General features: G+C 36.4%; 3 protein-coding genes and 1 long non-coding RNA gene across 5 annotated transcripts; 3 read left to right on the top strand and 1 right to left on the bottom strand.

Moving 5' to 3' along the window:
* Positions 1–876: 876 nt before the first annotated feature.
* On the top strand, positions 877–3194 carry LOC143446328 (very long-chain specific acyl-CoA dehydrogenase, mitochondrial-like). The gene has a single exon (XM_076945921.1). The coding sequence runs from the start codon at positions 977–979 to the stop codon at positions 2900–2902; it is 1926 nt and encodes a 641-aa protein (XP_076802036.1). The 5' UTR covers positions 877–976; the 3' UTR covers positions 2903–3194.
* A 1349-nt stretch (positions 3195–4543) lies between these two features.
* On the bottom strand, positions 4544–13610 carry LOC143446942 (fumarylacetoacetase-like). 2 transcript variants are annotated; one of them, XM_076946819.1, is made up of 13 exons: positions 13411–13610; positions 11764–11850; positions 11479–11585; positions 8485–8595; positions 8032–8153; positions 7743–7883; positions 7156–7306; positions 6952–7051; positions 6632–6838; positions 6065–6111; positions 5892–5993; positions 5551–5668; positions 4544–5446 (listed from the first exon to the last, which is right to left on the bottom strand). In XM_076946819.1, exons 3-13 carry the CDS (start codon positions 11557–11559, stop codon positions 5373–5375), a joined length of 1254 nt encoding a protein of 417 aa, XP_076802934.1. In that variant the 5' UTR covers positions 11560–11585; positions 11764–11850; positions 13411–13610; the 3' UTR covers positions 4544–5372. The 2 variants fall into 2 exon arrangements, with proteins under 2 accessions (XP_076802934.1, XP_076802933.1); XM_076946818.1 differs by lacking the exon at positions 13411–13610 and having other exon boundaries at positions 11764–13358.
* On the top strand, positions 13582–16476 carry LOC143446943 (uncharacterized). Its single transcript, XM_076946820.1, has 2 exons — positions 13582–15996; positions 16079–16476. Exons 1-2 carry the CDS (start codon positions 15525–15527, stop codon positions 16147–16149), a joined length of 543 nt encoding a protein of 180 aa, XP_076802935.1. The 5' UTR covers positions 13582–15524; the 3' UTR covers positions 16150–16476.
* A 69-nt stretch (positions 16477–16545) lies between these two features.
* Positions 16546–17403, top strand: LOC143446944 (uncharacterized). The gene is made up of 2 exons (XR_013113994.1): positions 16546–16816; positions 16893–17403. It is a non-coding gene; the product is annotated as an uncharacterized LOC143446944 (long non-coding RNA).
* Positions 17404–17418: the final 15 nt, after the last annotated feature.

Here is a 17418-nt window from a genome sequence, read left to right as displayed (position 1 = left end):
AAGCTTTAATACTGGCGTGGCATAAAGCATAGACCCAAATTTTTTTGACGTATATCTCCCTGTGCTAAAATGCAAACTTTACATACTGCATTGAGTTATGGCTGCCTCTATTTAACGGGAAAAAATGTTGCGTTCGAAGCTATTTTTCACAGTTGCTTGTAAACCTAACTTGAATGTTGTAACATAGAAACCTAAACGTAACTGAACTCTGCCTTCTAATCTAAGTCTAAAACTCCAATAAAACCTTAAAATAGCTAAAATCAACTTTTTGTATGGCCTTTCTCGCGGGTGCTTCCAAAATGTTCAGGTTCCTTTAGATTGCTTGAACTGTAAAATAGAATTTAAAGTTTTTTGAAACTGTGCATTTAGTTAGGTGATTCTACAGTATTTTAAACATATTTTTAAAACTTGCTACAAAGAAAGCACAAATTTTCACGTTAATGTTTAATAGGTTTACATATTGTTCCATCTTGGTTTAGCATGGTTGTCCAAGATGGCACTCTTCGTATTCTAAAATAGTGCTCCCCACCCGGGCCGTGGACGGTTTTCAACCGGGTCGCACAGGTTTCACACATGAAAAATTAAGCACAATACTCTTAACGGATGGAAAAAATATATATATAATAAATAAAGTATGAAATCAATTCTTCATTTCAAACGTGCAAGTAAAGCATTTTGTTGCAGTAATATCATGTTGATGATTTCACTCTGAGTTACTATAGACTTACGACACAGCTGCAAGCCCAAAGAGTAGTCGATTCTTCTTGGTATAACCTAACCTTTCTAGAAAGTAGGCACTCCCTTTAGGTGTAATTTCTCATGCCAGTTGAACACATTGAACATCCGATTTGTTTATATCAAATTTTATTAATCCTGGAATAAATAAATATTTAAAGCTGATGTTTTCAGGGTTTTGCAAGTATATATTTCTGACATATATACTAGTACGGTATAATAATTAACTTAGTCAAAAAAGATGTGGAAAGTGGCAGAAAAATCTTACAGGCTAACCGCAAGGTCTCTGGTCAGTTTATCAAGATCGTCTTTAAGAAATAAATCCGCAACTGTTTCTGCAATTGAATATGAAAAAAAGGAAACTACTGTACCAAAAGCAGAAGCAAATGGATCTGTAGAATCTAAATCTTTTGTGATGAACCTGTTTCGCGGCGGACTTGTTCCTGACCAAGTTTTGCCATACCCTAAGGTAATTACTCAAGAACAAGCTGAATTTATTCAGGCAATGCTTGATCCAATGGAGAAGTTCATGGTTGAAGTTAATGATGCTGCCAAAAATGATGAAATTGCCAAAGTGGAAGACCATACAATGGAAGGATTGAAAGAGATGGGAGCATTTGGCTTGCAGGTGCCAATTGAGCTAAATGGGCTTGGATTAAGCAACACTCAGTATGCAAGGTTGGTAGAAATAGTTGGAAGGCACGATCTTGGTGTAGGAATTGCACTAGGTGCTCACCAATCAATAGGCTTCAAAGGAATTCTTCTAGAAGGAAGCAAAGAACAGAAAACTAAATATTTGCCTTCTTTGGCAACAGGTGAGAATATTGCTGCCTTTTGTCTTACGGAACCAGCTAGTGGATCTGATGCTGCTTCAATTCAAACAAAAGCTGTGAAAAGCAGTTGTGGTAACTATTACATGTTAAATGGAAGCAAAATATGGATCAGTAATGGCGGCATTGCAGAAATATTTACGGTTTTTGCCAAGACTCCAGTTACACAACCAGATGGAACTACCAAAGAAAAAATCTCTGCTTTTATTGTTGAACGAGCTTTTGGCGGAGTCAGTAGTGGACCACCTGAGAACAAAATGGGAATCAAAGCTTCCAATACTGCTGAAGTTTACTTTGAGGATGTAAAAGTTCCTGTAGAAAATCTCTTGGGAAAGGAAGGGGAAGGCTTTAAAATTGCCATGCATATTTTGAACAATGGTAGATTTGGAATGGCTGCAGCTCTATCTGGGAATATGAAGGCAATGATAGAGAAGGCAGCTGACCATGCCATGAATCGAGTGCAGTTTGGATCAAAAATTCACACATACGGCGCAATTCAAGAGAAATTCGCAAAAATGTCTATGCTTCAGTACGTCACTGAATCCATGGCTTTCATAGTATGTGCCAACATGGATGCTGGATATAAGGATTTCCAGCTTGAAGCTGCGATTAGTAAAGTGTTTGCATCTGAAGCTGCTTGGCAAGTAACAGACGAGTGCATACAGATTTTGGGTGGTATGGGTTACATGAAGGATTGTGGTGCAGAGCGGGTGCTTCGAGATTTGCGCATTTTCCGAATTTTTGAGGGTACAAATGACATACTTCGCCTGTTTGTTGCCCTTACTGGTATGCAGTATACGGGTAAATTTCTTCAGCCAGTTTCAAATGCAATGAAGTCCCCACTGACCAATATTCCAACCTTAGCTAGCTTCTTTAAAACTTATGCATCCAAAAGAATAGGAAGCAAGCTTGGATGGGATCTGGGACCATCTATGTCGGAACATATCCATCCTGATGTTTCCAGTTCTGCCAAACTTGCTTCAAAGGCTATAATGCAATTTGGTTTAGCAGCTGAAGATATTGCCATTAAGTATGGCAAGAAGTTCATTGATATGCAGTTTCTTCAAAATAGACTTGCTAATTCCGCTATTGACATATTTGCAATGGTGGCTGTGATTAGCCGAGCTTCTACTTCCCTCAACAATAACGAAGAAAATGCCAAACTTGAAACAACGCTATGTAATGTTTGGTGCAATGATGCAGCAAAGCGAGTACAAGAAAACCTTACCAGTCTGTCTGACAAAACAAGTTTGCAAGATTTTAAGGCGATGGCAGATCTTTCAAATATGGTTATTGAAAAGCAAGGTGTTGTCCAAAATCACCCACTTGGATTTTAATTTATTTTTCAAATAAGTTTTTGTATAAAGTATTTCAAGTTAAATGTTTATTCAATATTCTATGTTTCTTCTTAGTAATGTTTTTGTAGTAGGCCTATAATTTGAAACACTTTCTAATTCGTTTGCAAATGCCCAGACCTTGTTCTGTGTAATGTGTGTGAAAGAACTGGTAGTCTGAGTACTAGTTTAGTAGTACTGTACCAAGAAATTATTTTTGTTGTTTACTTCAACTTTATGTAAATATTGAAGAATATTAAAGTCGAATATATGCCAAGTACCGCATATAAATTCAGATTGAATTCAATTCAAATTGATAGCCAGCGAGGTCAGTTAGGAAAACCTAAGTGAATAAACAATGGTGTTTTCCAGTCAGGTTGACCGCTGTTAAAATGGAAAATACAAGTCAGTTCTACTTTATTGATATAATAAAAGAAACATGCTTAAGTATTTAATTGTAACTGTGAGGTGTTGTGGCTCAGAGTAGGTTTTAGTTTGATGGAAGCCAGACCAAATGGCTCTTTTAGTGCTAAATGTTGCCGACACGTGCTTTACGGAGTAGTTGACTAGATAACTAGTCGATGTATAGGGCCAATTTAAAATGGTATTTCTAATTATCTGAAACATCTGGAAAACAAGTCAATCTTCTATAAAAAGTTGAAATAGTAACTTGCTTCTTCATTAGTTACTACACAAGTGTGCATGACACACTGTGATTTCAATACTGTTGTGCACAATTACAGCATATGCAGCAGCAGGTATTAAGTCAGGGGTAGGCAACATACAACCCGCAGGCCGGACCCGGCCCACGACGGGATTTTGAGCGGCCCGCAGACAGTTCAGTTTTGACTTCAGCAGCTATTGAAGTACATTATTCGTTAATAAATTCATTAAATACTGTTTTTGGTCTCTATGCTTAAAACTTAGTTTACATTAAATACGATTTATTCCTTGCATAGTTGGATAAATACACGATTAATGTATCGATTCAGGAATCCGGCCCGCCAAGTACTTTATTTTCTCATATCAGTCCCGCCGACCGAAAAAGTTGCCCGCCCCTGTACTAAGTGGTTTAAGAAAACAATTATTTCACGTTTTCGATATACTGTTTGTCTCTAGCAGTCTAGCTCAATCAGTTACCAAATATAAATTGCACCCCTGCTGAACCTCAAAATACCTCCTAGAGCAGCATTTCCTGAATCCACGGAAGCCACCCAAATTTGGATCACCTGTTTTTACCGATGTTTTGCTAATAGGAAGCCATACCTGCCTTAATATTTAAATGGATTTGATTTAATACTTTTGGGTAGAAAGTGTTTTGTAGAACTGTTTCACAGACAATATTGGTCGCAATAAAATTTCAGTTGTGACACTCAGGCCCGAAGAGATTCCAAACCATTTTAATACCAGAAAATAGTGAAAAACAGAACAACTGATTCACTCCAAACAAAGAAATTTGTGCTTAACATACTATACACTGAAGTAATCCTACTACTTTCAAAAAGGGTGATTACTTGAGACGATTTTCGTAGTTTGAAAGAGTAGGACCACTGAAATTTCAGAAACATAATGCATATGGTATTGATTATACACATCAAGAGCTATTTCTTGCCTTTCTTTTGTTGCACAGTTCTCAAACAGCCATTATTTCTTACGATATTTTATTATGGAACTAGAAACACCACATATTGAAGCTAGATGCAAATTTGCACTGTGCCAACCACAGTCAAGCGCTAACAATTATTGATTTCTGTGGAGTGTGGAAGAACATTCGGCAACATGATTTTTAGCAAAGCAGTGTGGTAGTTTTAAAGCAAGTGGCAAAATAAGAGCGTGTGCATAGATTTTCAAAAACAGATAGAAATTAAAAAGCAGCGGTTTTGTGTAGGATAGTATGTGTAATTTTTTAAAGATTAATCGAAACAAAACCAACAAACACAGTAAGTAGTGTTGTACCCATGTTTTCGTGTAGTAAGGCAAAACAGACATATTCACACATAGGGAAGCCTTAGAAATATTTGGCCATATACGATAGCTATTGTATTTGAGTTGCAATCTTGACAACGACTACCCCAGTTTTCAAAATACTGACCCAGGATTCTGTATTGTATAACATTAATTTGTAGTCACTAGTCAGTCCTTATGCAGAAAACTTAATTAATTCCGATAAAAATGAGGTTATACACAGTATACATAACTACTTGCCAAAATTTCCACAGTTTGTGCAGCACAGCGATAGTTCACATGAATAGCTAATAAAGCAAAGCATTAAAGTACTATGGTTTCACATTATTACATAATCAACATTAAAGTACTATGGTTTCATATTATTACATAATCAACATATGAAGGAAACAGAAGTGTGGATGTTTTAGCTACTTTGGTACATAGAAAAAACATCGATTTGGCATAAAACATTAAACCCAGCCTAAAATACACATTTTGACTTTTCTTATTTTAATAGAGTTGAACTTCAGATGTTTGCTGGCAAAACTTTTCCTTCACATGTTCCAAACCCAACACGAAAGCTATTTCCTTGGCAATATCCTTAAAGACAAAAAACATATATATATATATAATAGATACTTTATACATTAGTTAATCTGCATGTACATTTCCTCCAAAGCCCATTAACTAGTTCAAATGCTTACCTGATAAAATCACATTGTCACCATCCTTTAAAAACTTTCTCACATTTCCATTACCAAGGTTTACTTCTCTGGTTCCTTTCCAGCACAATTCCAACATAGAGCCAAAGCTTTTTTGTTCCTGATTTGACACAACGACATTGACATAAAAGAGTTAAATATGAGAACTCATTTGATATCAAGCAAACAGTAAGTTAAATATTAATGTTTGACCTAGAGCTTCTAATGTACGCCACATATAAACTGTAAGTCAAAGGTCTTAATGAATATAACTAAGTTCAAAAACAATCACATCAGGTTTCATTAAATAAAAGCAAGGAAAAACAGCAAAAAAGCCTCCCTACCTCTCCACTGATGGTGCCAGAACCATAGAGATCCCCTGGTTTTGCATTGCAACCATTCACAGTATGGTGAGCCAGTTGCTGCTTCATGGTCCAGTACATATGCTGCAAATACAGAAATTGATGATTATGTCAACCAACACAACAAATACGCAAGTATAGAAAATCCAACAAACCTTGAAATTAGATTCACATACAACTGCTGGTTCAACCATATTTTCACCTGCAATATAAAAAATGGCAACAAAATTAGAAATTAACTTTAATGCTGTACATTCAGTATGGTGTTTCAAATTCTTCAAATACCATATTTTACGGACCATAAGGTTCAATTTAAATCCTTTTTTTTCCTCATAAATTGATCGCGCGTTATAAGCCGGTGCGCCTAATGTATGGATCAAGTAGTGCTTTATTGCCTACACTCAAAACCAGTACCGATACTATTATTATATAAATAAACCACCGTCTTACACAATAAACTACGGTAAAAGCAACTAGCAACTATGATATTCACTAGGCTCATTTTTTCTTTTGCTCATTGTACTATTGTGAGTTTGTGACTTGCTTACATTTATTAAATAACAAGGTGCGCGATGCGGTGCGTAAGGCGCAATTTAAATCCTTTTTTTCCTCATAAATTGATCGCAATTTATTGACAGTGCACCTTATAATCGGGTGCGCTATATGGTCCGTAAAATACGGTACTTCGCATTTCTAAACTAGCCATAGTATACAAAGGCCACCTTGTACAGACACAGATAGATTTATGTCAAAGTTGTAGTCATCATCATGTTTCAAATATGGCAAGATTTCAACATCACGCTTCATGTTAGATGTCACAAATGGTTTCAGAGCATCCATTGTTACAACCCATGGTGATATGGATGTGCCAAAGTTCTTTCCGAGAAATGGTCCGAGTGGAACATACTCCCATTTTTGAATATCGCGTGCTAGAATTTCCCAATCATTGTGAATTGTAAGAAATGTACCATTTCTCACATATCAAGGTAAGTAACCTTTCAAGACATATGTTTTATTTATAAACGTGGCTGAGGTTAATTACCTGACCAGTCATTGACAAGTACCATTCCAAAAATATGATTTTCAGCCTGATCAACTGAGATTCTATCTCCAAGCTTGTTTCCTGGTCCAACAAAAAACCCCTAAACAAAATTTCATTCGTTTTATTAGGCTACTATTAGAAGCCAAGCCAGGAATTCTTTTAATATTACTCTTGTAAAATGCAAATTACACAACACAAACCAACCATTTCCAGCTCAAAATCGAGCAGTCTGCATGGACCATATACTGGAGGCTTATCATCAGCTGGTTTTGTTTGGCCACAGGGCCTTCTTATTGGTGTTCTAGAGATTACCACAGATGATGCCCGACCATGGTAACCAACTGGTATGTGTTTCCTGTAAAATTATAATTAACATACATAACATCATGCTAGGGCCTAGGGCAGGCATGTGCAACCTTTTTCACTGGAGGGCCAAATACAAAATTTTGAATGACAACGCGGGCCACATGATTTTCAGAAAAAAAAAGTATCATAAAACGACTTTCCTATGCAGTTTATATAGTTAAGAAATAGATTTAAAGTAGTCCACGACACGAAAATGCGAAAATTTCGAAAATTTTAATTGCTTTGATGTAAACTGCATCAAATAGTGATGGCTAGTATGAACTTCTAACATTTTGCTGAGCACTACGCGGGCCGCTTGGAACAACCTGGCGGGCCGCAGTGCGGCCCGCGGGCCACTGGTTGCACATGTCTGGCCTAGGGGCATATTCTACTGTTTGCAAAAAAACAATAAATGTTTATGACTTGTCCAAAGACAACGAAAATACCAGTTTGGCATTAAAGCATTTTCCTTTCCCCTAAACATGGTTCCAACATTGGTTGCATGATGAATAGAAGAATAGAAATCGGTGTAATCACCAATGTCAGCTGGTAAATGCATGATTGCATCTGCTTGCTTGACAAAGGCTCTGAAAATAAATACAAAGCTGAGGTATACATTTGTCTGCAATGGAATCCAACATATTATTGTTGAGATTAAGATTTTCAAGTTTATTGTAAACAAAAGGACAACCTCAGTAAGTATATAGCAATTTTAACTTGTAAATATTTTATTACCTGCCCCTTAAACCATGATCGTCCTTTAAGATATGATTGTTTGCACTAAGCATATGTTGCAATGATGACCTTGCTTCCTTCCATGCATCTTTGCCCATTGACATAAACTTGTTTAGATTTTTCTGCAACCAGGATAGATACCAATATAATTTTATTTATCACATAACCTAGTTTGGTTGGACATTACCAGCTGAAACTAATGCATTAACTTTGTCAGAACAGCGTAGTTTAAAATAAGCGTATACATCCGTGACCCAGGTGATATGTATTACTCAGCCCAATTGCTATGTACTTGGTGGACTTACAGAAACAACAAATACAGCAATTAAATAAAATTTACTAATGCATGGTTAAATGGTTATAATAGAAATGAAAAAAATACATAACACAATTCCATTGTACTCAAACTCCATAACAATAAAAACTGATTTTGCACATCGATAAGTTACTTGCCTCAGCAAAAACACCTTGGGCATTACTCAATATTGGTCCGTTGAACAAGTGTTGAACCTCCTTTAATGAAAGGATCTCATCACCAATGGCAACTCCAAGTCTTGGTGTTGGCTAAATTAATACGTTCCATTCATTACATACAAACATGCATCCACTTTAAAATAAGTTGCATAAAAAGATATTTATAGGATAAAACATCTAAGGTTTAGTGACCTTGAGATGCACATACATGTTTAGGCTATGTAGATTTAATAGGCTAGCTACTGTTTACTGCTATACAGAAAAAGCTTTACGAATGCATAGCAATCAATTGGCCCAAAATCAGAAATAAAGTGGAGACATACTGTATGAAGCTTGAAAACGTAATAGCCAGGCATTACAGACAAAATCGCTTAATCGTATACTGGTTAAACGTATCAATCGTTTTATGGTATCAAAATCTGAAATCCCAAACTAAATCCCATCTAATGTTAAGTAAAACCACTGGTTAATCAAATCACACTTAAAGGAATGACTCGGATTATGGTATCAGTATTTGCCTCTCACTTGCATACTGCAATCATTTAATCGTATCATCGTCTTTGGCCAGATGTTCGGAAACAAAGATGAGTCGTGCACCTCACGTTTACCGATAAGCGAAAGGAAAATGCCTTTTTCGTGTAATTGTCTCAACATTTAAAAGCAAGTTTGCCGAAAAAATGCTTTAATCAACAGCGTGCTCTTGGGCGATAGCTGGCAATGTAGCCAGCCAGCTGTGTTGCGTAACACAGTACAATAGGCCACTACAGTAATAAACTCAACATAATTTAATCAGAATTGTAGTCAGCTGACGTTGTAGGATTGTTTCACAGAGTTGTACAGTACTGTATTGCCCATTGCAACCGACTTAGCTCATACACATTATTAACAATAATGCCTGTTCATGATAAACATTTTTTTTAGCATAATGGTTAAACGGATCAATAGGATAATCGTATCAAAACGTCTGGCAAATAGGCAGGGTTGCCATACCGTCCTTATTTATAAGATTTGTCCTTATTTTGAAGGTCCGTGTCTTAGAAAACTCAACTGTCCTTATTTCTAAGAAATGTCCTTGTTTTCGACTTGCGTCCTTATTTTGTCTTATTTTCAACAACTACAGAACTTCGATCGTTTTCCTCTGGTATCTGTGTTGCATAATATTCTAAAATTATGCTTTTGCGTCGAGATTTTATGACATCATAAACGAAAGGAACTCCCGTGGCGTACACACCACATCCACGGGTAGCCACTTCAAAAGCCAAACTGGTAGGGCGATGAGGCTCAAGCATTTCTGTGAGGAACTTGATAGCAACTATTTGACTCTACCAACTCACACGCCAACTCGATGGACCACACTTGATGCTGTACTCGAGCGAATGATCGATCTCTGGGAACCACTCAAAGCGCATTTTCTTTCGCTGAAACATCCACCAAGAATATTGGAGGATTTCTTTAAATCAGAAGAGTCACTGATCATCGTATCATTCCTCCACAGCGCTCTCTTGATCTTTAATAAACCAATAATTAACCACTGTTACTCCTGCAAAAGTCAAATGCATTGTTTCCAGAACTAGCAGAGATAATTGAATCTTTCAAGATCAAAATATTGCAACGCCAGTGTTCAGGGTTTTTTGGAGCAACAACAGACGAACTACTAAGAACAGTCGATGAAGAGCATGCTAAGGTTCTCAAAGCGAGCTTCCAGGAGTTCTACACAATTACCTTGGAATACATCAACAAGTGGTATCGATTTGAGAAGCATCCAACGCACATCAACTGGACCCTGCTGAAAGATCAAGCAATCGAGTACGAGGAAGTGAAGGGGTTGGCGAAGCAAGTTGATCCCCTAATGGCAATGAAAGATGAGCTGTTCGATGAAGTCTCGGCTGTTAACGCTCTGCTTAAGAAGATTCCAGATGATGTGTTCCGCAAGGATGAACCGGAGGCCAAGTGGATGAAGATCTTTGCCGGAAACGATTCTTTTCCGCTGCTCTACAAGCTAGTTAGCATCATTTTCTCCCTTCCGGTCAGCAATGCGTGTGTGGAAAGAGTGTTCTCTCTTGTTTCGGCACAGTGGACCAAGGAAAGGAACAGACTTAGTGAAATGACAGTCAAATCCCAGCTACAAGTAAAGGTAAACCTAGACCTGAGCTGTCGTGAGATCCATGAAGCACTTTCTAATAACAAGGAGTTGCTGGAGCAGATTGTTTCTGGCAAAAAGTATGGAATGTGATATGCCACGGCTCGTATAAATACAAAGTATGTACAAAAACGCTTTTTTAATGCTAATCTAATTTTTCGACTGTCCTTATTTTTGGGTCCATGTCGATGGCAACCCTGCAAATAGGTGATACGATTAACCGATTTTGTCTATAGTATTATATCACAAAACAAAACTTAGCCTACTCATGACAGACTAACAAGTAATCTGTGAGTATACACCCTTTTAAGTTCAACCTGCAAGGTTCCCTCCCAGTAGACTTGGGTGAAAAATACACTGAACCACAGAAACTCATAGTTTATATATATATTACTAAGTAAAATTCAAAACTCAAAAAGAGATAACGCCACTTTTTTCAATCAACAATGAGCTAAGTGAAAACTGGTTTAATACATCAGCGATGCAATGAATGATATTGTTTCTGGGTTAACCAGGAATGATGTTTCGATATACTTAATCTTGATCAATATAGCCTCACCCTACAAAGAAGTATGCAAAAATTATATGCTGAAACATGTGACAGCTGCTCAATGCCAATCATTCTTTTTTCTTCAAAGATTGTGTTTATGCCTCCCAACTACCTTAACCATGATTCAACCATTGTTATAAATTACCATCAGTAGAAACCAAACATCTAATCAAGAAGACTTGCGAAAGTGTTTTTCTTTGCAAGAACAGGCAATAAAGCCTAAATGTTTCAAGCTAGTTTTAACTGTAATATATATACATATATTTATAAATACCATACATACGTCACTTGCAGTGGAGAATACACCATAGGGCAAGTTTTGTAGAGGGAAGTGACTGTTTACCGAAACAGGTACGAAAGACATTTCATGTGAAGGTTATTGACAACAACCTAGAAATAAGTAAGTCTACACAAACAGAAATACAATTTTATATGGGTCATCAAACACTTGCTTGAAAGTTTGATTTATAATAAAGAAAAGATGGTTGTTTGAATGCTAATTTATAATTATAAGCAAACCAAGAATTGTGGTTTCAGTGTACACCATAATCTGCGTCATTGCACGCACTAGTTTTTGTCAAAAACTGAGTATACTTTCCAGTGGGGGGTACGAGCAATGCATGTTCCTCTTCAGTGGTTCTGTTGAGTTCTAAAACTGGATAATAAAACATGATTGTGACTATTTCACCTAAATAAGTAGGTCATGCCGCCAGATGATAAAGATAAGCCTAGACCGTTACTTGAGTAGGTTTGCAGAATTGGTATGCAAAAAGTTGATTTCGGTAACTTAGGGATTAATTAAAGTTAGAGTCAGATTGGAAGAAAGATTTAGGTTAATATTTCATAACATTTAAGTTACCGTAAATTCACAAATATCTGTGACTAAATCTGTGGAGGCCTGGGTGGCTTTTGTAAAATCATCACGCCATTCTTAGAAATGTGTTTTCCGGAACAATTGGAGTTTTTAAACTTTCAGTCCCGCCACATCATTCTTAGGAAAGAGTTTTCCAGCTAGTAATTGGAGTTCATAAACTTGCTTTCAGAACACTGCAAACCATCGTTGGTATATTTGAAAACTTGCTACGAATAACTTCGTGTGAAAGCTCCTTATTTGTACGTTACCAAGTCGCTTCCAAGAAACTGTTTCCAATTTAACCGAATGTAATTTGCATTGCAAACGCACTGTTTTCTCGTTCACACGCTTTGAAATGTTCATGCTTTTTTTGTCATATATTTCCGCCACATCGCAGCACGTTTTATAAGCTTGAACTTCTGTGCGAGACACACTCAGAGCCTCAGACGCAGACGCGAAGTTATAGACATCGTGTAAACAGTCGTATGACTTGTGTTCTTGGTTATTTGTAATATTGAGAAAGTGTATAGCACCTACAATAAAAGCCTTTTCTGGCAAACGGTATTTGTTATAATATAATAAGAACGCTCGGCTGTCAGAAAGGTTAGAGAATTCTAACCGCACGCAACAATAGAGTCAGATACTAATGTAGTAGGTTAACTAAGTCAATAACGTAAACTAAGACCGATAAACTTCTGTATCTGCATCTGTCGGCATCAACCTCGGCGTCCTAAAACGACCCCAACCTCTACAAATCAACTGAAAATTGAGTGAGCACAGGAGTTCTGTCCAGGTCATTAAGTGCAAATGATCACACCTTAAAGTAGCTTATGATAGCCTGACTGCAGAGTATGGGAAATTCACAGAGATATCTGAGGTTTACAAGCAAAATTAAGGTATACACCACAACTCAAGGACCTAGCACGCATGGTGTTTGTGGTAGGCCAGCATGTGCGGCTTTTTATAATAGAAACTGGAGTGTTCATTAGAGAGATCACTTTTCTCCTGATGTACGGGTGTGTTCCTATCCACTTGCCAAATTATGCAGTCTGGACTGAAGCTGTACCGGTATATTGACAAAAGCAGTACTGGTATCGACTGCGCCAATGATAAACATTGCAGTCTGTTTCTACAGCTCTATAGATTCTGCATTAGATTTCACTTTGGTCATTCAACTATGATAAAAACAGGCTTAGGCCTAAACTTCAGTAGCCGAAGCAAAATTTTTCTTAACAAAGGATTATTTAATCATTAACGTTTAACAAGGATGAAAACTACTGACCTAGCCGAGATGTTTATTATTTGTAAAAGTTGTTTACATCATCGCCAATACTTTAAGTGAATAGACTCTATTCCACTTACCAGTAAGAATTTTAAGGTCGACAAGCCCAACAGGCCTAGGCCAAGTAACTACTAACTAGGTTACCGGAATCGTCAAGAGGCAAGAGCTGACATTTAAGTCATTTGCAAGAGCGCAATTCGGATTGTAAGTTAAGCGCTGAAGTCACGCTACTTATCGCTGTTTACCTGTTTTGTTGTGGTCGGTTAAAACTTAAAAGTGATGGCTGCTTGCAACACACGTGGCTAGAGCAATTTTGAGGCCGTAACAGACCACCTGCCTGGAGGCATGTTTCTCCTAGGCTGTACCTAGCGGTATCGGTAGCATGTAACAATGAAATAAATCACGTCCTTTCTTGAAAAAAAATATTGCTGTAGTAAATTTATCACTTTTTTTATTTGTCAAACTGTCAATGTTACCCCAGGGGCAGGGTAACATTGACAGTTTGTTCTTTATAAATTATATGACAGAGTTATACCTCTGAAGGGTTACTTTGATACACAAACGTGTTTTTAAAAAACTGCAGAGTGATCATTGAAGTTACAGTACGGTAAGCAATTATAGGAAGTGTTTAAAATCAAAAGGTCCCCTATTGCTCATTGTTGCAGGATCGCTTAGTTTCAAAATGTCTGTTTAATGAAATCCGATCAACATGTGTAAGCTATTTCAAGTAATGATGGCCTCTGTGAAACATCTCATTGATTATTGCACTTTTGATGAGTTTGATTAATAAGTGTAATGAAGTATGATTAATCTTCTCAACCACTCCTGGAAAGCTATACTATTTTCACATAGTTATTTTGACATTATGTGAAAGTTACCCCAAAACTGGATACTGTCCAGAATTTCTTCAAGGCAATATGTCCTTTAATTTTTTTATTTAAATGTGTTAACTATATACTTCAACAATAATATTAAGGATTTATGTGATTAAAAACATCATGTCCTTACCAAAGTTTTTTTTTCTTTAACAAATGATCAAAATGTAACTTCATAAAAGCAAAAATCAATGCAAAAAATAATATTTAGCAACTATAGTTTTCAATTACATCTAAGATGTGGTCCAAGATAACATCATACACTTTTACTAAACTTGTTTTTATGTTACTAGAGTTAGTACAAATAGTGCCATTCAAATATTACAATCTACTGTCAATGTTACCTCACTGTCAAAGCATTGCCTTAATATACATTAGTAGCCTACAATACAAACAGTATTAGAAAAGCATTGGTCAAAGTAACCTCACGTTACCTAAAAATTCATCTTTTATACTCTTGTTAATAGATTAGATGAATTTACTTTACTTTGAGTACTGATACAGTACTAGTCGGGTTATCAAACAGTAGGCACTTAGGGCAAATATGTATACATCTGTGACAAGTATATACCTGATATACAGTATATACTAATTCTATAGTTGGATTGAGCTTGATGGGTCTGCTACAGCTGGCGTAAGAGGAAGAAATTGTTAAAAGAAGTATAGTACCTAGGCCAGGCTATAGTGTATAATAGCTTATTCTCTTTTAAACTTTTAGCCTATGACTATGAAGGTACAAACTTCGATTGTTGGAACAGCATTATGATATTAACCAGATAAGAAGTAGCCTACATAATATGTAAGTTTTCGATGAGAAGTAGTGCGAGTCAACTGAAAAGATTAAAATTTTGGTATGACAACACGTCATCTAAAGCCCTGGTTGTTTGTTTATCTTCCATAGTTTGGCATTTAAAGAACTTGTTTAATTCTTTGAACTACAATTGTTGTTTATATATTAAAGTGAGAAATAACAAATAACAAAAGCATTGTTTGAAACAGAATAAAAGTTTGTCTAAAACTTGGATCTAAAAACTTCTCAGTGTCGGCTATCAAACAGCAAGCGATGACTGGATCGGCTATGTTGCACAAAAAAAGTTTTTGTGGTGTTGATTTTTTGCCTTTCGCCTTCATGTTCTCCTGCCACACGCTAGTTTTTAATTGGTCCTTCATTTTCGATTTCACTTTGTCTAGCCATTTCAGACAGTTTACTCCAGTCTGGTCATTTGAAAGTAGGACTTCAGTGAGTCGATTCTATACAACATGCTTTTCTTGAAGTAAGATATTCCTTTTTAATTACTGTATCTTTTCAAGTAAGCAGTATGCCAGATAGGTGTGTGATTAAATACTGTAATGAAAAAGCTGAAGCTAAACATACAAGCATGTTTTCTTTTCCAAAAGAAGATAGTGTGAAACAGCAATGGGTGTCGTTTGTTAAAGCATCAAACCCGCATTGGGCCTCAAAAACAGGTCATAAACAAAGCACCATTTGCAGTCAACATTTTCAGTATGATGATTTTGCAAACTATCAAATGTTTAGAATGGGATTTTCTTCAAAGCTATTGCTTAAAAAAGGGGCTGTGCCGTCTATTTTTACTGAAAATGTATTAAGGAAATTACAATCCGCTAAAGCTGAAGTAGATGAAGATTTCACAATTAGTGGCCCAGATTCAAATACCAAATCTGTAGCAATTCTTCATGTGCCTTTAACAGTAGAAAAAGGAGTTCAATGTAGCTTGAGTATTATGCAATTTGAAAAGTCAACACAGATCTCTACAAACAGTTCAGATGCAGGTTTGAGGGCAAATTACTTTTAAAAAGTGTTCATAGATCGGTTTATTTTTTCATTTTAAATTTCATTACAATCTTTCCACAGGAACCCAAACAGACCTACTAGTTTCGTTTCCTTGTACATTCATCAAGTCCAAGAAAACGAAGGTTAGCTGATGAAATATTTGAAAGCAGTATTTCATTTGCTGATAATCTACAGGATCACACTTTTGTTCATACAATATGTATTGATTTCAATATACAGTACAATCATCAGCAATGTAATATTAGTTGATGCTAGATACATCCGTCAAAATATTATTTTATTGGACACAGCTAAGTGATGTGTACACATTTATGTATCATAGTGTATATTTTAGGAATATCAAGGAAATGGATATTAGTGCAGTTAAAGAGTCAAAATATTTTATATTTTTGTGAAGTCTGATGGCATTTTTCTAGAGACTATGCCCCAGCATACAAACATTTATGTCACACTGAAATCAGAAGGGGACCTATGTGGGGATATAGGATAGGTGCTTTGTTTCTATTTCCTCAATTGTTTGTTGCAAACAGCCAGATGTTAAGTGTTAAAGATGATGAGGAATATTGACATTATTTCCATTACAGAAATATACTTCATTGTTTTTCAATGACGTTTAATACACTTTCTCAAGGTGTATTCAGACAATCATTTATCAACTTTACAAGACTGAGCAAGACAAACATTTTCAGAGTTAGCAGTGGTGATGAGGGATGTGACAGTCCAGGACTCTCCGTACGATATGGCGCATACTCTGTTATTGAATACAAACACAGTTTTTTTTGTTTTAAACTGGTGCAGGTAGGAAAAAGAAATTAATTGTGCAAGTTCATAGCACAGTACAGTTGTGTACTTACCACTATATTTTTTGCTACAGCTATGAAGTTAAAAACAGCAGTATAACAAGAAAAGTTGGTTTATCAGAGCAATAGACTACTACCTGCAGCGAAGAGGGTTCACAATAAAAGAACTGGTAATTTACCCTCATGCGGAAAATTCCACACTTGTTTGCAATTTCTTACCATAAACTGATTACTGGAAACATTCATGCGTGACATGTTGCAAAAATGTAGTCATACACCACACATTCTTCAATAATTTCTTAAGGTGGCGTTGTGGGGATGGCGATATTGATTGTTTTAGGTTGGCCTAAAGCCCAAAGCTTTAGTCTTTCTTTTAGAACTCGTTGACTATTTTACCGTAAAACCTCTATTTGAACGCCACCTCTAATAGAACACCACTTTTAGCGGCGGAATTGTATTAGCAGGTCTCTACTGATAATTCTGACCAGCTAGTCGAAAAATAGAGCGCCAACCTCTAATTGAACGTCACTTTTAAACAAGAGTTGAAAAATAGAGCGCTATGGCGGTGAAATAGAGGTTTTACGGTATCTTTGACTCCGT

Source organism: Clavelina lepadiformis, chromosome 2 (genome assembly GCF_947623445.1).
Source record: "Clavelina lepadiformis chromosome 2, kaClaLepa1.1, whole genome shotgun sequence".
Lineage (NCBI taxonomy): Eukaryota > Metazoa > Chordata > Ascidiacea > Aplousobranchia > Clavelinidae > Clavelina > Clavelina lepadiformis.
This window is presented reverse-complemented; position numbering and strand designations above follow the sequence as displayed.